At 37.2% G+C, this 23,382-nt stretch overlaps 1 protein-coding gene and 1 pseudogene across 5 annotated transcripts in view; both read right to left on the bottom strand.

Moving 5' to 3' along the window:
* Positions 1-14,874, bottom strand: part of LOC130415422 (E3 ubiquitin-protein ligase TRIM39-like) — a 55,009-nt pseudogene extending 40,135 nt beyond the window's left edge.
* The window catches only part of LOC130415420 (repetitive organellar protein-like), a 61,200-nt gene that overhangs the window by 13,640 nt on the left and 24,178 nt on the right, over positions 1-23,382 (bottom strand). For 4 of the 5 annotated variants that reach the window (XM_056741104.1, XM_056741106.1, XM_056741108.1 and 1 more), the window contains 8 exons: positions 22,210-22,354; positions 21,806-21,892; positions 21,403-21,489; positions 21,001-21,096; positions 20,601-20,663; positions 18,859-18,942; positions 17,805-17,897; positions 15,890-16,768 (listed from right to left, as the gene is read on the bottom strand). The exons of the other annotated variant lie outside the window; for it this stretch is intronic. In XM_056741104.1, the coding sequence (XP_056597082.1) occupies positions 16,731-16,768; positions 17,805-17,897; positions 18,859-18,942; positions 20,601-20,663; positions 21,001-21,096; positions 21,403-21,489; positions 21,806-21,892; positions 22,210-22,354 (693 nt within the window). In that variant the 3' untranslated portion in view covers positions 15,890-16,730. Of the gene's footprint in view, positions 1-15,889; positions 16,769-17,804; positions 17,898-18,858; positions 18,943-20,600; positions 20,664-21,000; positions 21,097-21,402; positions 21,490-21,805; positions 21,893-22,209; positions 22,355-23,382 lie in introns of those variants that run through there. 5 annotated transcript variants of the gene reach the window in all.

Genomic DNA, 23,382 nt, shown 5'->3' with positions numbered 1-23,382 from the left:
TTTAATGACATATTCATTCTGTCTATTTGCTGTTTTCTGCTTCTGTTTCACCATCTCCAGCTCAGTGTTTCTGTTCTTCAGTTCAGTGATCTCGTCCTTTAAATCTTTAATGACATCTTCATTCTGTCTATTTGCTGTTTTTTTCTTCTGTTTCACCATCTCCAGCTCAGTATTTCTCTTCTTCAGCTCAGTGATCTCCTCCTTCAGATGTTTAATGACATCTTCATCCTGTTTCTCTGTTGCTTTCTGCTTCTCTATCATCATCTCCTGCTCAGAGATTTCCTTCTTCAGATCTTTAATGACATCTTTATTGTGTTTCTGCGCTGATCTTTGGTTCTCCATCATCTCCTGAAGTATAAACTGACACAACAAAGCAAATTAAAACATGATATTTTAAACATGGGGGGGTCGTTAAAATTCTTGTAAGATGAGTTACAGCATAAAAAAATATTTTAGCACTTGACAGTATACAGTATACTGACCTCTCTTAAAGGAACAGTGTTGTGATTCTTGTGATCTGTCACAGTGCAGATGAAACACACACATGTGTGATCATCTCTACAGAAGAGCATCAGAGGCCTGTCGTGTTTCTGACATTTACTGTCCTGCAGATTCTTCACAGGATCAATCAGTTTGTGCTTCTGCAATTCTGACTCTCTCAAATGAGACTCCAGATGAGGTTTAGAGTAAGAGCTCTGACACACCAGACTTAACTTCACAGCCTTCAGCGTTGCTTCATTACAGAAGTCACACACAATTATGAAAATATATCAAGAACATAACAATATGAGAGTAGAATTTTCATTTTTCTGTGTAACCGACTCACTTGGGGGTTGTTCTTTACTAGAACTTCCAGTTTCTCTACTTGTTGATGAAGATTCCATCGTACGTATTTCCCTGTTGTGGTCATTTGAAAACAAAAATCACAACACTTAATGACACTTGAATGTTTCCAACCAAATATTGCAAAATTAAACAACTATATTGTAATTTTAAATTAAAATGTAAACGTATAAATATGTATAATACAGGAATTTGAAAAGAACATGAAGTCTTGAAATATTTTATTGTATTTTGGAGCTAAACTGTTCTTTGAGAAATACACTGAATACTGTATGTCCCATATAAACACAACGGATTATTCAGATCATTTTTCATTTCTACATATTAATAACAAAAAATGATTTCATCTTGTTGTGTATAAATGTGATTTAAAGCTGCACTATATCGTTTCCTCATCAAGTCTGTCATTAACTTCCGGAAAAAAATAAGTGATATAAAGTTAGTTTGTTATCTATATTCCCGACACATTCAGCAATTAAACTCCAATAACTCCTAAACCACTTGTCCTTCACATTTATGAATAATATTACCCCTTCAATGACTAAGCTAATAATATTTCACAACCTTCTTTTATGTTCTTTTTTATCATAAAACAACATCTTCAGAAATAACTTCTTGCAATATCTATGTCCAGCAGGTAGACAGATCTATACAACCAGGGTCATTCAATAGATGGGGACAGTGGGAATTTTTCACAACTATCTTTTTACCCCAGCTGGCAGATAAGAGAAACAAAATTCCAAAATGAACCTTATGTAATAGCTTTTTCCAGCAGGTAGACAGATCTATAAAACCAGGGATATTCATTCGGGGAGGACATTAGGCATCTTTGCAATCCCTTTTTCCACCAGTAGGGGTAAAAAGAGAGGTTGTGAAAGATGCCCACAGTCCCTCTCTATTGAATGACCCTGGTTGTATAGATCTGTCTACCTGCAGGACAAAGCCATTACAAAATGTTAATTATTTTTGGACGTGCAATTCCCTTATTCACCAATAGGAGTATAAAGAGAGGTTCTGCAAGATGCCTACTTTAGACCTCTTGACTGAATGACTTGATTGACTCTGGATGTATAGATCTGTCTACCTGCTTGACAAAGCTTTTACAAAGTTATTTCTGAACATGTTGTTCACTAATCGTCCACTGGGTTCAACAGAGAGTTTGTGAAAGTTGTCCATTGTCCCCCTCTACAGAACGACACTGGTCTCATGTGTTTATGCCCTGTAACAAAAAAACTATAAAAAAATACCCACCTAACTATATAAAAACAAAAAAAGCTTGCACTTTTCCCACGGTTTCTTACGTTCTGCTTTACAAAGAGTTAGCTCTTCCACCGACAGCTTGTGCGGGGCAGTGTTTATCATATCGAGCAAAAGGATCATAAGGTTGTCCTTATAGAAGTAATATTATTTAGATATGTGAAGGGCAAGTGGTTTTGGAGTTATTGGCGTTTAATCGCTGAATAGTGTGGGACTATCAAAAACAAAACTTTAACCCGCTGAAAAACAGACGAAATGACTAAACTTTGATTCAAAACAAATAAATAAAAAAATATCTAATGCAATTTTCATAAAGTGGTAAACAAAAAAATAGTTGAATATTTAACATGTTAATATCGTCGTCTGTCCAAGTCGACAGGCCTAAAAGCTACTACGTGTTCACTCTTACAATAACGAATAAAGAAATATTCTGTTGTAGAATTTAAAGCAGATATTTTTGTTAAAGCCTCGTGGTCTTGATCCACTTTCACTTTCACTAATGGCAAACTGTGTAACCGGTGGCTCACCTATGCCCGGGCGACACCAGTTATTAAAAACTTGTTTTGAGTTGTGTTGTTTTGTGGAAACAGACACAGGAAAGCAGGCATCAGTTTCACTGGATCATTTTATCCTGATCGACAAAGAAACATAAGATTTAATAAGATTAAAAGGACTTTAATGTGCTCTCTCCCATTGAATCACATACAGAAAGGGAAGAAAAACATCAACATGTCAAAGATTATAAAGAAATAAAAAAGAAAACATACCTGATAGAAAAGGAAACATACAAGAAGCCCCTCAGATTAAAAAACCCTTATTGTGAACTATAAAAGTGTTGTACATTTGTCACCATGTGCTCACTTACACATTTAAGAGAAATATAACTCAAAAAGTGTAAAATGACAAAAATCATCACACATACATGTAAAATAACATTATTAACAAGTTTGAACGAAGATACATAGATATAAAAGTAATAAATAAGTAAGGATTAAAGCGGATTATCAGAAACCAAGAAGATACCTTTCTGTCTCATTGAATCAGATGACAAAAAGGAAAGAAGATGTTAAGAGACAGGAAGTTATGTCATCTAGTGATCATACAACACTTAAAGGGGAAGCACATGTTTAAGAACCAGTAGCTGTTGTTTTACTTCCTCCTTTTGTTGAAAAACATTTTTTGCATATGTTGCATTTGACTGAAATGACTGAAGTTGCCACAAAATGAATCCAAATATCACTCCTTTATCTAGTTATCATTCTCCTGAGATGTTAGAATATGTCTGAGGCTCTTCTCCTGCCCTCATCTAGTGGGGGTGGGTGTGGTATGGTCACCTTGGTGACAGTCCAGAGTGACAGTTGTCCTTCAGCTTAACTTTGTGTGACCCAAGCACACTCTATTTCTAAGTAAATCAACTTAACTCTCCAGTTTTATATCAGTTTGGTTACAAATGTTGAAGCTGACGTTATCATAACCTTAATATGTTAAACTAGCATTAATCATTCAAAGGCTTGGATTTTTTTATTATATAGCCTAGTCCTAGTGTTTGTTTATTGATGGACAAAGACAGTTTAATGACAAATCAATCAATATATTATTGTTTTATTTATATATAAAATAACACAGATCCTGAAGAAACAGTAACCAAAACATAGTGACATAAATGATCATAACATTTTTATTTCTAGAAAAATGATAATTACACATATTTTTATAATTTTATGATAACTCCTTAAATAAAATCCAACATACAAAAAATACATGTTTACTTTATAGTATTTTATACTGATACGGTAAATGGTCACGTGACAAACGAACGAACGACTCGAACCCGAAGACTCCAGAGATGAACTAATCAATTCTCTTTCCGGCTTTGACTGCATTGGTTTAGCTTACGAAACTGTCACGTGGTGAATGAACGCGTCAGACCCGAAGACTTGTTGTCTTGTTGTCTTCAGGAAGATTTAATTAAAGTTATTGCAACATCCAAACCGACGACATGCTTATTAGACCCCATTCCGACTACTTTATTAAAAGAGTTACTACCTGCTGTAATTGAGCCCATTTGTAACATAATCAACTCGTCAATTAATCTAGGACATGTCCCAGGGCCTTTTAAGCTGGCTGTCATTAAGCCTCTTATCAAAAAAACAAACTTAGACCCAAATGAACTTGGAAGCTATAGACCGATTTCAAATCTCCCGTACTTGTCTAAAATACTAGAAAAAGTAGTGTCAACTCAACTGTGTACCTTCCTACAAAATAATGACATGCACGAAAAGTTTCAGTCTGGCTTTAGACCGCATCACAGCACTGAAACTGCGCTCGTTAGAATTACAAATGACCTTCTTATTGCTTCAGATAAAGGCAACATCTCACTATTAGTCCTGCTTGACCTTAATGCTGACTTCGATACTGTAGACCATAAAATACTACTAGACCGTTTACACCATTATATCGGTATTCAGGGACAGGCACTGCAATGGTTCAGATCTTACTTAACAGACAGATATCAATACGTCCATTTAAATGGGAAATCGTCAAATCTTACGCAAGTAAATTAAGGACTACCTCAGGGATCGGTTTTAGGACCCTTGTTTTTCTCCATATACATGCTGCCCCTTGGCAACATTATTAGAAAACATGGAATTAGCTTCCACTGTTATGCAGATGATACTCAGCTATATATCTCATCAAGACCAGATGATTCCTTTAAGCTATCCAAACTGGCAGAGTGCATCGAGGACATAAAACATTGGATGACTAGTAATTTCCTCCTTTTAAACTCTAGCAAAAGAGAAATATTACTTATAGCACCAAAATCAAGTAAACAGAATATCTCCGATTACAGCCTGCAAATTGAAAGCTGCACTGTTACTCCAACAAATACAGTTAAAGACCTAGGCGTTATATTAGACGGCAACCTGTCATTTAAAAATCACATCTCAAATATCACAAAAACAGCCTTCTTCCACCTTAGAAATGTTGCCAAATTACGAAATAGTTTATGTGTTGCAGACGCAGAAAAGCTTATTCATGCACTTGTGACCTCACGGCTTGACTATTGTAATGCTCTACTTAGTGGTTGTCCTGTATCATCGATAAACAAACTACAGTTAGTTCAGAATGCAGCTGCCAGAGTTCTTACTAGGTCAAGTAAATACGATCACATAACCCCAGTTTTATCATCGCTGCACTGGCTACCCATTAAGTATCGTATTGATTTTAAAATTATTTTAATTACTTACAAAGCCCTGAACGGTTTAGCACCTACTTACTTAACAGAGCTTTTATCACGATACAACCCATCACGCTCTCTAAGATCTCAAAACTTAGGACTTTTGACAACACCTAGAATAACAAAATCCACCAAAGGGGGACGAGCTTTCTCATACGTAGCACCTAAACTCTGGAATAGCCTTCCTGATACTATTCGAGGGTCAGATACACTCTCCCAATTTAAATCTAAATTAAAGACACATCTTTTCAGCCAAGCTTTCACTTAATGCATAGTTAATGAACAGCAGCTGCGCTAATTATTCTCTTTATTCTCTTTCCGCCTCTGCCTCGGGATGCCCATCCCGAGGTAGGAAGACGTTCCACCATGTCCAGGCGACCGACAGATGCCCATCCCCAATTTGAGATTACACCAGATACAGCTGCAGACTGACTGACCATCCCAGCTCCATCTAAGGCAATTCCACCACCAGCCAAGAGAAATATGACCATCGGACCATCCCAGCTCAGACCACTACATCCCCAACCAAGAGCAAAGACGGACTATTTGTCTTATAAATGCTGAAGTTACAATATTTGGTATTAAATGCTAAACCTAAACCACATGTCAGCAGTCTGAGCGCAGCTATGAAACGTCAGAGGGGATCTGGCCCTCCCGGTTGAGCCCGGTTTCCCCCGAGGTTTTTTTCTCCATTAATCAATCATTGGAGTTTGGGTTCCTCGCCACAGCAGGGCAGCGTTGGCCTGCTCACCGGGAGACTGCATTCATTCATTTATTTATCTAGAAACTAGATATCATTTATTAGAATGATCTTACTCATTGTATAAATACCATGCACTGTGCTGTGTTTTACCTATTCTGTTTTCCTGTTTGCCCCTGTAAAGCTGCTTTGAAACAATACACATTGTGAAAAGCGCTATATAAATAAACTTGAATTGAATTGAATTGTTGTCAGATGAGGTGAGCTAATCATAGACTAAAGACCCAGGTTAACAATTAATTCATCTTTTCTGTTTCTTATAACATTAACGTTTTGTATTGTTTGTAATGTAATAAACGTTTGCATAAGTAGTAGATGTGTTTGGAAAGTAACCTGTAATATTTGAATTATATTTTGCTAAAATGAACGATATGACTCGAGAAAAGATTTGTTCATTTTGCTGAACGAGACTCAAAGGTCCGAGTCAGTAAAATGATCCGAACTTCCCATCACTAAACGTTAACTGATATGGCGCACATGTTAGAACCCCCTTAGCTGTTCTAAATCAACTGTAAAACACGGCTTCAAGGGGCTTTTTGCTTTTATAAAACGGTTACCCCATTAAAATATTCATTTTAATATTTATGTTATTCATAAAATAAACATCAGCAACAAAAAATATAACGCTATAACACATGTATTCCTCCGCCAAGCAATGTAGTTCAAAAGAGGTTACCAAGCAACAAAGCAAACAAACCATCACAAATGGCAGTTGGGGAGTAACACTTTTGTAATGCGGTCACAGCTGTATGTTTGTTGAGTAATTTACAACGGCTTCGAATGCGGCTCAACCAATCAGAATCAAGGACTTGAACTATCCGTTTTATAAATTGTGAATGTACGCTTGCATTGTTGTTCAAAGTCACAGTGCTTTTATTGGCACACAACGAGTTGGCTGATTTTTTTCTTAGTAGAGCAGCTAACTAACTTAAGGTACATGCAGTGGGAGATAAACGATAACACAAGTACAGTAACGTTACAGGCAAAACACAAAACACAAACAACAGCAGTTTGTACCAGTTAATAGTGTTATTGCCTAGGTGTTAAGGGTGGCAGTCTGAGTGTTGTTTATAATTCTATGTTATTGAATCAAGATAATATGGTGACATTTAAGTTAACATGTTTTTAAAAATGAAACTATATTCCCATCAGTGATGCAAATTAGAACTAGTTTCTAGTAATTTGCATCACTGATGGAAATATAGTTTCATAAATATTATCTAACTGCAAGTAAGTTAAACAGTCAAACTGTTTGTGACTTTTAAATCAAAGTTCTAAAAAAAATTTTTTTACTTTTACTTCAAATACTTAAGTACAGTATATTTCAGATACTTTAAGACTTTTACTATTGTTTACTATTAAGTACTATTGTTAAATGTAACTTTCACTTCTACCAAAGTCTTTTTCTAGTACGATACTTGTACTTTCACTCAAGTATTGCTTTCTAGTACATAATACAACACTGGTGGCATGTACATTCGTAACGGATTTAATGGGGCCCTCATCGGTAAAAAATGGACAAAGCCTATTAATAGTCATTAATTAACCTTGGCAATGAGCTTTTCAGGTAATACAAATAATGTAGTGCATATGAGACACAATCCTTCACACTGATATGCAATAAAGCATTAATTCTGTGAAACTAATAAGAGGGGTGCACTTTTGTGAATTGTTATTTTCTCCTACAGTTTGGGGATCCATAGGACTTTGTAACACAAGGCTAATTCTTACATCTCTAACTTATTTGAAGGGGGCCTCATAAGTAAATAATGGACCAAGCCTATTAAGGGTCATAAGCCTCAATAAGGAGTTATATAGCTTCAAACAACAATAGAGTGTCCAAGAGTTACACCCCTTCACAATGACGTGCATTAATGCTCATAGTTGTGTTCCAGAAGCTTAAAAATGGTGTGTCCATCATTTACCTTTGGGAGACATGCCAAAAGTGTTATGAGTGGGACTTCCTATGACCACAGGAAGTCCCAATCGTAACTTATCCAATGATGCCCCTCATAGGTAAATAATGGACAAAGTGTACATTCATAACAGAGAAATGGTGTGTACATGAGACATCTACGGGGGCACTGTCAAATAAGTTACGACTGGGACTTCCTGTGACTCATCAAAACACCGGAAGTGACAGTCATAACTTATTTGACAGTGGCCTCGTAGGCTTCCATTGGACAATACTTTAAATGGTTTATTTTAAGACATTAAACAACTTTCGTATGACAAACCAACAGATGTGTGTTCTAGAAGCACCCCATAAAGATATATTACAGAATTCAGGCTGTTAAAATGCTTATTTTATATACAAGTGCCCGAAAAAAAGCACAAAAAAATATTACAAAACAATTAACGTCTCACATGGTCACCAAAACTGGCAATATAGCACAAAACGTGGCCGTACGCACTCGGTACGCTAGGAAACGAACGAGGGGGCCGTGAATAGATATAGAATTTGAATTGGGGTCGTTCGAACCTCCAGGGTCAGTTCTGGGGTCATCGTACAATAGCCACCTATGAGCACACCAGAATAGATTACGGGTGTCAGAGGCTCCCGTATAGCCGGCACAGGCCCCAGGAGCCCAACACTTAGCAGAGACTTGCGTCTAGTAGCCCTCGACGACATACCTAAAGGGCTAGTTGGTGACGTGCTATTAAATATTTTTTCTTCTTTTCATACATCTCTCTTCCTCCCATTGTTTTCTATGGATAAGGGGTTAGGCTAAGGGATTGGCAATTAATTCCAGGAAGAAATGGGTCCCGGGAAGTGTCTAGAGACAAGGAACTCGAGATCCCGATAGGGGAGCCCCTGGCGGTCAAACTTTTCGCATATCCTGGCCCTGTGACCTTTTGACCTCTGGATTCTGTGGCAGTGTCCATCATGAGTCTATGAAAATAAATGGGATAGGTTACGAGTGTCATCGGCCCCCGTAGGGGCCAAGGGGTTTATAGAGGCCCCCAAATTTATATTCTGGTAGTCGGTAGGCCCCTGTTTCACATACCGAAAGTGCGGCTTTCTAGAGCCGAAGTAAACAGTTTTTAGTGTGTTTCACACAAATCTTGCAATCAGGCCTCTTCGACTGAAAGACACAAATAGCCTCTTTCATTGGCAAAATGAACCAGTGTGAGGTTCAATCTTTTTTAACAAAAATGGCACCTAGAAGTGACATAGAATGACCACACTCGCTGTAAAGGTTCATGGGACCCCCATCGTTTACTTTGACGAACATCGAGGCCCTGTGACCTTTTGACCCCTGTATTCTAGAGCGTACATAAGTAGCCTATTTGTAGGCTGTCGGTGTCTTTTCTGGCAAACCGAGCTGTCAAATAGGTCGGAGGGGCGCGCAACTCCAAGACCCGACCCGGGGGCCTGTGACGGGCCACATACGTGAATATTAGGCCAATCGGACCATTCTGCGGCAGTGTCCATCGTGAGCCTATGAAAATGAATGGGATAGGTTACGAGTGTCATCGGCCCCCGTAGGGCCCAAGGGGTCTCTAGAGGCCCCCAAAACTATATTCTGGTAGTCTGTAGGCCCCTGTTTCACATACCAACAGGGCGGCTTTCTAGAGCCAAAGCAAACATTTTTTTAGAGTGTTTCACTCAAATCTCTCAATCAGGCCTCTTTAACTGAAAGACACAAAGAGCCATTTTCATTGACAAAATGAACCAGAGTGAGGTTCAATCTTTTTTCACAAAATGGCACCTAGAAGTGACCTAGAATGACGTAGAATGGAGTATCCTTTTTAGCAATCAGTTATTGATTATGAGCCATATGCTCCAGGATGTCCTTCCTGTAGGAAAACAGCTCCCAAACCCTCCAAACTTACATTAACTGAATGAGTCTCATCCTAAAGAATCTGAGTACTGGGGCTCTGCTCAGCTGTGATTTTAGTACTTCAAAACTCTTTTGCTGTGAAGTTTCCCAGTGCCACTCCACACCACTTTCCAGAAGTTTCCTCAGCGGTGCGCTATTCTCTGACAGGTTTGGAATAAACTTTGTGAGGTATTGAACCATGCCAAGAAACCTCATTAAAGATTTGTCCTGTGGTCCGGTCATCTCCACAATTGCTTTGATCTTGTCTAAGTCTGGCTTCCGACCTTCTCCAATCAGTACATGCCCAATGTACTTTATTTCATCCATTCTGATCTTGCACCAGATTTATTTAAAATGAATGCTTAGTCTATCTAGAAGTCCCCTTAGCCTTGCATCATGGTGTTCCAGATTTTCTCCCCCAACAAATATATCATCAATGACAATTACAACCCCTTCCAGGTCTTCAAGCCTTTGAGCTATGCACTTCTGGAAAACCTCAGGAGATGGAGATACACCGAAAGGTAACCTGTTGATACGGTATCTTGGAAGTACAAAGCTTGGAACCTTCCTCATCTAACCCACTTAATGCAGTGTTTGTATGAATATGGACTAATTTGGATATAAAATGAATGAAACTAAATTTGAAGCAATGTTGCTTTCGGGTGTTTGGCCATCCCAGTTAAATGTACAGGTTTCATTTCAGTGGTCTAAGCAAGGGTTTAGATATTTAGGAATTCTTTTTACACCCAATTCGAGCCAACTTTTTGTGGCAAACAACAATAAATTAATAAAACATAAGAAATTATTTGGAAAGATGGGAAACTCTTCATCCTTCATTATTTGTCAGTATTGAGGTGATAGGAATGAACATGTTACCTAGATTCTTTTTTTGTTTCAATCTCTGCTGATAACTGTGCCCATCTTTGTTTTCAATATGTAACATAAAATAATAACCCAATTAATTTATATGGCAGAAAAAGAAACCAAGGATAAGAATTACAACCCTGCTTCTATCAAAGGAGAAAGGAGGCCTAGGTTTACCGAGCTTAAAGAGTAAGTGACATATGATTTTTAAGTTCCTAACTTGGTTTATGGAGTGTCCAACAACAAGTTTTTGTACAGTTCTGGGAAAAAAGCTGTTTCCTAGTCTGCTGGTTCTTGTCCGGAGGCACCTGAAGCGCCTGCCGGAAGGCAGGAGAGTAAACAGTCTATGAGCGGGGTGAGAGGAGTCCTTGAGAATGCTGCGAGCTCGACGCAGACAGCGTTTCTTTTGGATGTCCTCAATGGAAGAGAGTGTAGTCCCTGTGATGCGCTGGGCTGTTTTCACCACCCACTGCAGTGCCTTGCGCTCAGGAACAGAACAGTTCCCGTACCAGACTGTGACACAGTTGGTCAGGATGGTCTCTATCGTACAGCGATAGAAGTTCACCAGGATAGTTGAAGACAGTTGGTTCTTCTTCAGTGTCCTCAGAAAGAAGAGACGCTGGTGAGCCTTCTTGATCAGGCATGAGGTGTTGGTGGTCCAGGACAGGTCCTCCGAAATATGGGTCCCCAGGAACTTAAAACTGGAAACACGTTCCACAGCCGTCCCGTTAATGTGGATGGGGTCGTGTGTGCCTCCTTTCGCCTTCCTGAAGTCCACAATAATCTCCTTTGTCTTGGAGGTGTTAAGGAGCAGGTTGTTGTATACCAATCTCTTCAGGATTATTATATATTGAATAAATGTTTCCTCTGTAAATATAACATATTAATGTCAGAGATAGATGACCGATGACTCCTGAGATAGGCGCAGGCTCCCCGTGACCCGAGTTAGTTCGGATAAGCGGTAGAAAATGGAATGGAATGTCAGAGATATTTGCTTTTATTTAATATATTTATTTATTTTTTATTCAATTTATCTTTGAGGCAGATCTTTTTTTTCTTTCTTTATTAAGGATTATGAAAATGGAGATGTGAAGTTTGGGCATAAACAAAAAAAATTAAAGGGATAGTTCAGCTAAAAACTCCAATTTGCAGTTTATTTACTCACCCTCAGGCCTTCTGAGATGTAGGTGACATTTTTTCTTGAGTAGAACCGTAAAGAAGATTGTTTGGTAAATCCAGCATTGTCTGATACAGATAATGGGAGTATATGAGCTCAGCCTGTCTAAGAGTTCCTAAAGAACATCATACCAAAAAAGCGGCTTCTGGTGACACGTTGACGTCGTGTGAAGCGTCTTGCTCGATATTTTTCAGGTTTCGATATGTGACTCCAGTCAAAGTTTAAAAAAGGAACAAAAAAGTCAGAGTCAGAGCTTTCGAAGAATACCATACACAAAAAATTGTGTGGTTCTCTCTTTAAACTGGAAAAGAAAAACAATGTCCTGTAAGAAAATAAAGCTCTCAACAATAGGACTCTAAAGTATATTTGCTCTTCACCTACCAGCAACATTTCCCAGTTTCTCAGTGTTAGAAAAGTGGAACATCAGCAGCAGGGAGATTCCCACAGGAACAAGAAACCACAGATGAGATATGATTCTTCTAAACAGGAGTGAGATTAATTGGAGAGCAGATGAAGACTTTTTCGGACATCACCAGAGATCTTACTTTATCTCTTGTAGAGTTCAACATTTATTTATCAGATGCTTTTAGCCAAAGGGACTTACATGTGAGCTTTTAAAGTCTGGAAGTCCCTAAAGACTTTCCTTTAGCATTGTGACATTGTGACGCAGAAACTTTCAAACTGTGCTTAAAAGTCTAAAATGAACAATCTGATATTCTATATTAAATTTCACAGATATTATAAATTTCACAAATCTATATAAAGTAATTTAGGATTATGTCATCCGCAAAATATAAATATGTAAATATAACCAAGAACTTTATGAAGGACAATTTCATGATGATTGATGCAGTGACCTGTAGAAAGTGGAGATGATCTTTAACGTGTAAGATCTGCTCCAGCTCAATGTTTCTCTTCTTCTGTTCAGTGATCTCCTGCTCCAGATCTTTAATGACATCTTCATCATGTTTCTCTGCTGCTTTCTGCTTCTCCATCATTTCCAAAAGCTTTGACTGACAACATTACAAAGTAATTAAAAAAACAATATATTAAACAATCATAGCGGTGGGCGTTTACTTCCAAGTCTTCAAAGCAGCACGCCCATAAAACTTGAGTCTTTGTAGAGCTGGCCTCAAAACCCGGGTAGAAAACAGCCTATTACTTATTGAGGTTGATGTTTTTGAATGTAAAAACCACGCAAACTTCATAGGTAGACCTCAGACAACAGTATAAAATAATAAAAACGGCCAGTTCAGGACACCTTTCAGTTAGAGGTCCCAGTAACTCTTCATACTGATCTCAGACCAGTTGTCAGTGTTTGAATGGCTGCACATGGATGAGTGAATCTACACTAGGAGAGAGAAGAACATCAACATGAGATCCTTTCATATCTCAAATGTGTAACGTGTTAGATCTAGACCCTTTGATCGCACACACTGTCGTCTAAAGAGCCTCACAAAATTTAAAGTAACATTCCTAATTGAATTCATCCAAGATCAAACAATCTAAACTCTGTGATCCACTGTTTTTTGACATTTGACTCGTGGTTTGACAGCCTCAGACATGACGGACTGTTGGCTGAATGCCTGATGCATAAGGAACACTTTTCTGGAAACACTTTAGCATGTTTTAAGTCGTCATCTCATTGGTTAAATTTTACAGGATTTCCACGAGACCTGATTTAGGTAACATTACTTTAGGCTCCACTTCTGTGGTTTTCACAAGTACTACAAAGGGGTTCATATGGCACGAGCACATGTTTTCTGTGTCTTTGGTGTGTTATAAATTGCATATGTTAGACATGTAAAATGTATAGGATAAAGCAATGTAAGTCGCTCTGGAAAAAAGCGTCTGCCAAATGCCTAAATGTAAATGTAAAAATATGGTAAGAAGCGTTACAGTGCCTGTATGACGAGAGAGATCTACAGACCTGTATGAGGAGGAGATTATTTTCTGTGTTTGAGATTTTCTGCTGCTGCTCAGTGTTTCTCTTCTTCGGTTCAGTGATCTCCTGATCTCGATCTTTAATAACATCTTCATACCGTCTCTCTGCTGCTCTTCGGCTCTCCTTCATCATCCCCTGAAGTTCCCACTGACATAACAAAGCAAATTAAAACCTGATTTATTAAACATGGTGGAGTTTTTTTTAGTCAATAATCTTTAAAGTTGTGTTACAGCATGAAAAACATTTCAGCACTTGACAATATACAGTATTCTCACCTCTCTTATAGGAACAGTGTTGTGATCCTTATGATCTCCTTCAGTGCAGAACAGACACACACATGTGTGATCATCTCTACAGAAGAGCTCCAGAGGTCTGTCATGTTTCTGACATATATAATCCTGCAGATTCTTCACAGGATCAATCAGTTTGTGTTTCTGTAATCCTGACACTCTCAAATGAGACTCCAGGTGAGTTTCACAGTAAGAGATCTGACACACCAGACACGACTTCACAGCCTTCAGCTTTCCTTCAGTACAGATGTCACACACAACTTCAGATTTCTTTTTATGTTCATCCACAACATCTCTGAGTGTTGTATTAATCTTGAGATCAGGTCTCTGTCAATTTCTTTACAGTTTGGACATCTGTAGTCTTCACTGTTGTTCCAGTATGTACTGAGGCAGATCTTACAGAAGTTGTGTCCACATGGAGTGATGACTGGATCACTGAACACTTCCAGACAGATTGAACACAGAAGTCTCTCAGTCATTGGATCACTGGAGGATGACATCACTGCAAAGAGAAATTGTGAAAATGCATCACCAACGTGTCTGATATCAATCATACATTTACAATATGAGAGTAGATATTCATTTTGTATGAGTTATTGACTCACATATGGTGTTGTTCTAAACTTTGTCTTCTTGTTTGTCTTTTTTATGGTGATGTTGATGAAGATTCTGTCATTGATCTTTCCCTGTTGAGGTCATTTGAAAACAAAAATCACAACACGTTATGACATTATGTTTGCAACCAAATATTGCAAAATTTCCCATTAAACAATACTATATTAAAAATGTAAACTAAAATGTAAAAATTTAAAACTGTATAATATAAGGATTTTGAAAGACCATTGATTCTTGAAATATATTCTCAAGGTAAAATGACCTTTGACAAACACTCAATACTGTAGGTCTCATGAAAACACAAGATTACTCTGTTCATTTTTGTATTTAACAGATCAAAAGACTATAAGAATAATTTAGCTTGTTTTCTGTAAATCTGATTTAAACCTGCATAATCCTTCTTCAGTCTTTCATTCACTTCCTGGTTCTTTAGTCAAGTTGTGTTAAAAACGTCCAAATTACTTCGCTTTACAACCAATAAGAAACTTTGAATTCAGTTTCAACAACATTTAGGTAGTAAACAACCAAACAGTTGAGTATTTGACATGCTAAAATAGGCAAAAATCCAACTTTCCACATACTGTAGAAGGTTTCTTGGACACTAACTTTATAACTTTTTATGAAGTCTATCAGTCGAGGACAATCTGTGTTTTACAGTATTTCTGTCACTTACTTGTGAGTGAAGATCAGCTGTGTTCACTCTTACAATGTCTGAAGAAATATTCTGTTGTTAAATTGAAAGCAGATATTTTAGTTTGACTTCAGCTTCTGTCGTTGATCCTCACTTTCACTTTCACCAACACTGCGGTGACGTCATCACTCAACCCATTACATCACACACACACAGATCACATCATCTGTTCAGCAGAGGGCGACATTTACTAGGAATTCATTTTATTGTTCTACAGAATCATTTGTGAGTTACTGAAGCTTCACTTGTTGTTATTCACCAGCAGTGAATGTGCAGACAAACCTTAATTATTACTGTACAGTATATTTTTAAACTTGTCCATCACCAGAATAGTAAAATTGAGTGTAAAACCACTCTGAATTCTTAATCCACACATGACACAGAGTCAACATTTATAATAAACATTTTAATAGTTCACAAGCAAGGAGAAACACAGTTTGTGAAAAGAATATCATAATCAGAAATATCTTATAAAAATATGTTTACCCTCATGTCGTTCAAAACCTGTATGACAGTTTCTTCTGTGAAACACAAAAGAAGATATTTTGAGAAATGTCTCAGTGGTTTTGTGTTCATTTGATGGGGTCAATGGGGTTCAATGATCTTTAGTTACCAATGTTCTTTAAAATATCTTTCATTCAAGATATTTCTTCCAGAAGAAAGTCACACTGTACATGTTTGGAATGACATTAGGATGAGTAATTAATCTGGTGTCCTTAACTGAACATCATTGTGTTCAATCTTTGGACAACACGTTTTCAATTACTTTCAACACAACTTGTATCAGAAGTCAACACAATGTGTGTTTTAAGTAACATGTAATTTGTTAAATACATAACATAAAACAGTGTGTTAACTTTAAGACATCAGGTGCTGAGGAGATTTTAATACAGAATAAAAAACTTTTAAGAAAAATTAACAAATTATTAGACAAAATAAGTTTACTGAAGGAAGAACTAACTGCAAAGTTCACACTTAAGAGGACACAATAAGTACTCACAATAAGTGATAGTTTTGTTTGCCTTACCAAACACCTAAAAAATCCTGTAACAGAGTGTGAAAAAAACACATCTCTTCACATTTCTGATTACTAAAATGATAAGTTAAACTTACAGTTAAGATGATGTGAAGAAATTTTGTAATGGGGTGTACAATAAAACATTTCTCTACATTCATTCTTTACTTAAAAAAAAAAAATGTATCTCAAAAAAAAATATTGGCTTTCATTAAAACAGACCCCACAGTGTCTTCTTCTCCTTCAATTCTGTACAGAAAAACAACAAAACATCAGCACATCTCTGACATGGATCATATGTGCAAACAAGCAGCATGAATCAAATGTTTTGCATAATGTTTTCTCTGATTAATGTGTGTGTGACCTAGTTTTTATATCCCGGTTTTATATCCATACCAATTTATGGGGACTCGTGTCCAATTATTGTTTGAAAAATCAAAAAATCTACGCCTAACCTTACCATTAACCTAAACTTTATGAAGTCTTGAATCAATTTTATTGAAAACAAATGCCTTTTTGATCTGTAATGAGAGTATTTTCAGCAAGAGGTGAATCAGAACCCCGCTCTCCAGTGCCCTGTCTTCAGACTTAACATCTCACATGAATCAATGTTTGCCATGATGTCGTTCTTACACTTTTTCTATTCCAATTATTAAATTATTATTTGAATTATTATGGTTTCAAATATCTCTATAGAAGACAAAAGGGGAAGCTGTAGTGGCTGCATATATATTTTTAACTAAATTAGGGTAATAATGGTAAAATGTACCACAACAACCCCATCACTTTAAAAAGCATATACCATAAAGATAAGCTGCAGTACAATTTAACATTTTTTAAGCTGTTTCTCAGTGTGAAAACTAGTCCAAAACTTACTTAACTAAGAAGTTATATTCTATTGTAAAGAAAAAAAAGGGTCTTATAATCAGAACAATATGTTCATTTCAAAGCCAGATCAAAAATGTATGAGAATAAAATGTCACAGCCCTAAACAGACAATTAATCTTCAAAATTTAGCAATTATTTGTAAGAGAATTTATCTCGGCCTTTATTGTTATTATTTTATTTTATTATTTATTAACAGTATTTCTTTCACTCGGCGTCAGGAGGTGCTGTGGGTGCACTTCCTGAGGCTGTGCAAAAAAATTCTCTTTATTCATTCGCTCTTCGGATAATGTGGTTTTAACAATAAAAAGTCTTAGAAAATATGTTTTAAAATATAACAATAAAAAGAATATGTTATATATATTTTAACTCTGTGGAGTGTATTTGAAATTTCACTAACCAGCTTTACAGCGTTCCAATTGTGTTTCCAGCTCATTGATTCTCTCCAAATTAGCGCTTTCTGTTTTTGATGACTGAAGACTTTCTGATGTTCCTGCGAAAAAGACAGCAGTTATTACACATGTATCTTGTGCAGCATTTCAGCAGAAACTTTAACAATCACCAGACTGTCCTGAGATTAGCCAGAATAAAATCTACAGTAATACATCTGATCTCTCAACGTGAATCTTCAACATGGATCTCTCTAATCGGAGTTATGATATGTTATTTTAAAAAAACTTTGCTCTTTTCTGTCAACAGTTTGTCACGAAACGTATGAGCAGAACCCAGATGCAGGCAGACGAAGTTAAAGCAAAGAATTTTATTTAAATAACAAAAAACCCACGATGGGGCAAAACAGATACTAGTACTCACAAACAGAAAACTCTCCACGAGGGGAAGAAATTAAACATGATAGCAAATAAAATAATAAGTCCAAAACACGAAATACTAGGACAGAACTCACGGGGAGGAAAAGCACTCAGGGTAATCCAAATATAATCCGGAACATGGGGTAAGGCAAGAAAGACAAATACAATACAATGAACCGAAAGGTGTGAGGGGAAACAGAGATATTAAATAGGGACATAATAACGAGGGGAGATTGCACAGGGACGGAGAAGGGCAGGTGACAAGACTAAACACTAATGGGAGACAGGTGACGGAGATAACACACTAAGGGAGCCTAACGGAGAAACAAGGGGGCGGAGTTTAACGGAACACAGGATGACACGCGGCGAATTATCCAAACATACCGCCACGTGTCTCCACATAAAACAAAACATACACACAAGACATGATACTGTAGCAACCCTGTCCCAAGGCACGAAATCCAAGAACAGAAAGGACAGGATCGTCACACAGTTGCCTTATATGTTCATATTCTTTGCTCACAAAGAAACTTCATTTGCAGCATTGATGCAGTATTTAAATAAATATATGTTTCTGTAGCTCAGTTAGTAAAAAATAACTTCTATGTTTTCAATCTGCGGCTAAATGTTGTGTGACTTTCTTACCCGGAGTACCACACTTAGAAACTATATACCAGACAAGTACCGCCACAATCAGGAGAGGCATCATGGAGAAATTCTCTGAAGGTCCTAAAACAAAAAATACACCAGTGATCTCACATGTATCTTGTGCACCATATCAGCAAAATCTTAATTATCAGACTGTCCTGAGATTAACCAGAATAAAATCTAGTGTTAAAAATAAACTCTCAACATAAATATTTTCATATGTGGACAATAGAACCAAGGCGTTTGTTGTGTCACATCTTGCCGCATGAAGTGGAGATAATAATGGGCTCCACATTTTTTATTATCATCACATCAAGGCGCTCACGTTCCGTGCATACTTTAAAATGAATTACAGTAAAGTCAACAGTATATGACTGGCAACAATATAGCTGTACATTTGAACTCCGGTCTCCAGAGCCACACACTACAGCAGGGGTCACCAAGTAAATTTGCCTTAGGCCAAAAAACTAATTCGCCACTAGATGCGGGGGCAAGAGCATAGTCAAAGAATAATTTAAGAAATTAATTGATGAAAAATGCAAAATGGCCTACTTGAAGAAATATAGTCATATATAATTACATATGTAACGGAGACCAGCGAAAGACTGCTGTGCAAGGTAAACCTCACTCGCCGACCCACAGAGATGATCTAGCGACAGACACTAGAGAATTCAGTATTTAGCCCTCTAGTTAGAGGGCCTGTCTCCCAAACGGACTGACATCAGTCTGAGGCCTGAGCAGAGCGGTGCCAGTAGGACCAATGACTCATGTTATTGTGTAGATTTAATTACACGATCGTCATATAATTATTTAACGTAGCCTATTTTTTACACTCCTCATGTACTATGCTATTATTATCTCTATGTAACAGTTACCCCTATCTGAGATGTCCGCTACCCGGCACATAGAGGAGCTGTCAGATGCTGTGCAGGATGTTAAATTTACTGTGGTTTCACTGTTAAAATTGAAAAAGCATGGTTACTGTAGTAAACTCATGGTTATCACAAAAAACATGGTTTTGAAAACCATGTTTTTATAAAAACCATAGTAAACGATGGTTACTGTGGTAAAACCATTTGTTCTCATTAATTAATGCACCAAAAAATCATGGTTACTACACTTGTAACACAAAAAAACATGGTTGATTTTCATAAGGGCAGTGGTCTCCGTCAGGCATCTATTTTTCCCTAACCATTGACTAGAGCAAATCAATGCTGCAAGTGTAACCAAATTTACATTAGCGGACCTCAAAACAGATCTTTCTGGCATGGGAGTCGGGCGCTCTAACAAGGAGGCTAAAGACCGCAGTCTCTTGTGTCTGTCGCTAGAGAATCTCTTGGCGTTGGGAAGTGAGTTTACACAGTGCACAGCTCTTCACTAGCTGGCCTCCGTTATAGAGGTGCGCCAGATATTATTGCTAAACCTTACGCCACTGGAATTAATGTTTGACATGATGTCGTTCTTAGACCTTATTTCTATTCCAATCACATATTGGTGGGCAGACCTAGTGTAAATACTGTAGTCTCAGCCTTTATTTATTTATTTTTGACAAGATTTCAGTTTTTCTTTCACACAACGACAGGGGATGTTGTGGGTGCACTTCCCGCGGCTGTAAACAAATCTCTCTTTATATATATTCTCTTTGGATAATGTGGATTTAACAATAAAAACTCTTGGAAAAAAGTTTTAAAATATTACATTCAAATTCATATTTTATATATATTTGAAATTTAACTAACCAGCTTTACAGAATTTCAATTGTGATTCCAGCTCATTGTTTTTCTTCTTCAGTTCAGTGATTTCTGAGAAAAAGACAGCAGTTATTTCATATGTATCTTGTGCAGCATTTCAGTAGAAACTTTAACAATCACCAGACTGTCCTGAGATTAGCCAGAATAAAATCTAGAGTCAAACATCTGATCTCTTAACATAAATCTTCAACAGGAATCTCTCTAGTCTGAGTTATGATTTGATATTTAAAAAAAACTTTGCTCTCTTCTGTCAACAGTTGTCTTATTTGTTCATATTCTTTGCCCACAAAGGAACTTCATATACAACATTGATGCAGTATTTAAATAAATATATGTTCCTGTAGCTCAGTTGGTAGAACAATAAACTCTGTATTTAATCTTAACCTACCAGCTTCACGGCGTTGCATTACTAAGTTCAGCTCATTGTGTCTCTTCTTCAATTCACTGATTTCCGTTTTTGTTGCCTCAAGTCTTTCTAATGTTTCTGAGAAAAAGACAGCAGTTATTTCATATGTATCTTGTGCAGCATTTCAGCAAAAACTTTAACTTTTACCAGACTGTCCTGAGATTAACCAGATCTCTTAACATAAATCTTCAACAGGAATCTCTCTAGTCTGAGTTATGATATGTTATTTAAAAAAAACTTTGCTCTCTTCTGTCAACAGTTATTTGTTCATATTCTTTGCTCTCAAAGAAATTTAATTTGCAACATTTATGCAGTATTTAAATAAATATATGTTCCTGTAGCTCAGATGGTAGAACAATAGACTCTGTGTTTATCTTCACCTACCAGCTTTACAGCGTTGTATGTCTAAGTTCAGCTCATTGTTTCTCTGCTTCAGTTCAGTGATTTGTGTGTTTGATGACTGAAGACTTTCTAATGTTTTTGAGAAAAAGACAGCAGTTATTTCATATTTATCTTGTGCAGCATTTCAGCAAAAACTTTAACTTTTACCAGACTGTCCTGAGATTAACCAGATCTCTTAACATAAATCTTCAACATGAATCTCTCTAGTCTGAGTTATGATATGTTATTTTAAAAAAAACTTTGCTCTCTTCTGTCAACAGTTATTTGTTCATATTCTTTGCTCACAAAGAAATTTAATTTGCAACATTTATGCAGTATTTAAATAAATATATGTTCCTGTAGCTCAGATGGTAGAACAATAGACTCTGTGTTTATCTTCACCTACCAGCTTTACAGCGTTGTATGTCTAAATTCAGCTCATTGTTTCTCTGCTTCAGTTCAGTGATTTGTGTGTTTGATGACTGAAGACTTTCTAATGTTTTTGAGAAAAAGACAGCAGTTATTTCATATTTATCTTGTGCAGCATTTCAGCAGAAACTTTAACAATCACCAGACTGTCCTGAGATTAACCAGATCTCTTAACATAAATCTTCAACATGAATCTCTCTAGTCTGAGTTATGATATGTTATTTAAAAAAACTTTACACTCTTCTGTCAACAGTTATTTGTTCATATTTTTTGCTCACAAAGAAACTTAATTTGCAACATTTATGCAGTATTTAAATAAACATATTTTCCTGTAGCTCAGTTAGTGGAACAATAAACTCTTTTTATTCAATGTTCACTTACCAGCTTCAGGACATTGTGTGTGATTGTGAATCTGAATAAAACCAGCAGACAACACAAACAGGACTCCCACAACCAGGAACCAGAATTTAAAAGAACGCTCAGATGAAGACTTCTGCTGACGAGTCAAGTCTTTCTGATGTTCTTCCTAAAATAAAAAACACCAGTGATCTCAAATGTATCTTGTGCAGCATATCAGCAAAAATCTTAATTACCAGACTGTCCTGAGATTAACCAGAATAAAATCTAGTGTTAAAATCTGATCTCTCAACATGAATCTTTCAATGTGGATCTCTCTGGTATCGGCTATACACATTATTTGAAAAACGTTGTAGTCTTAAACCCTGTCTACACAACACGTCGTGTCACATTGTGCTGCTGTGAAATTCCCATAAAATCAACAGTATATTAACAAATATAGTCATCAAGCTTCTTATTTCAAAAACACATTAAATGTACTGTTAGAAATTACAATAGTTTAGAGCGTACTATTTATTTACTTACTGTCAGGTTTGGCAGAGACGAAGCAGACAGATAGGTAAGTTTAGATGTTTTAATATGCAGAATGGATCGGTACAGCGAAACAGGCGAGTGACCAGTAAGATGAAATAACAGATGATAGCTTATCAGTAGTGTAACCAAGTCTCTCTCTCTCTCTCTCTTTCTCTCTCTGTGAGCGTGTGAATGTCTGAGTGGGCGGAGTGAGGGAATGAGTCTAACTGGAGGGAGATGGTGATGGAATCCTGACAATACCCCCCCTCCCAAGGCGGCTCTTGATGGCTGGGAAGAAGAGAGATGTTGCCGGCGACGAGGTCGACCACAACCCCTGGGAGCTGGGCGGTCAGGATGGTCAGCATGGAACTGGAAGAGTATAGCAGGATCTAGGATATCATCACGGAGTACCCAAGAAAGTTCCTCTGGACCGTAGTGCTCCCAGTCCACCAGATACTCCAGACGGGGACCTCGCCGATAATGGTCGATAACCATACCTTCTGGCCAGGTTTTTTTTTTTTAAGGTTTTTTTTAAGATCATGATCTTTTTAAGATCATGGCGGCGCGTTCGGACGCAGCGGCTACTCCGGGTCCTAAAAACGGTGCTTTTATGTCTGTTAGTCTCGTCTCCTTGTCTTCAAACTGTCTGACTTTATTGAAAAATCAAAAGACAAACACCCGGAA

Source organism: Triplophysa dalaica, chromosome 25 (genome assembly GCF_015846415.1).
Source record: "Triplophysa dalaica isolate WHDGS20190420 chromosome 25, ASM1584641v1, whole genome shotgun sequence".
Taxonomy (NCBI): domain Eukaryota; kingdom Metazoa; phylum Chordata; class Actinopteri; order Cypriniformes; family Nemacheilidae; genus Triplophysa; species Triplophysa dalaica.
Note: the sequence above shows the minus strand (reverse complement) of the source record. Positions and strands in the feature narration are given on the sequence as shown.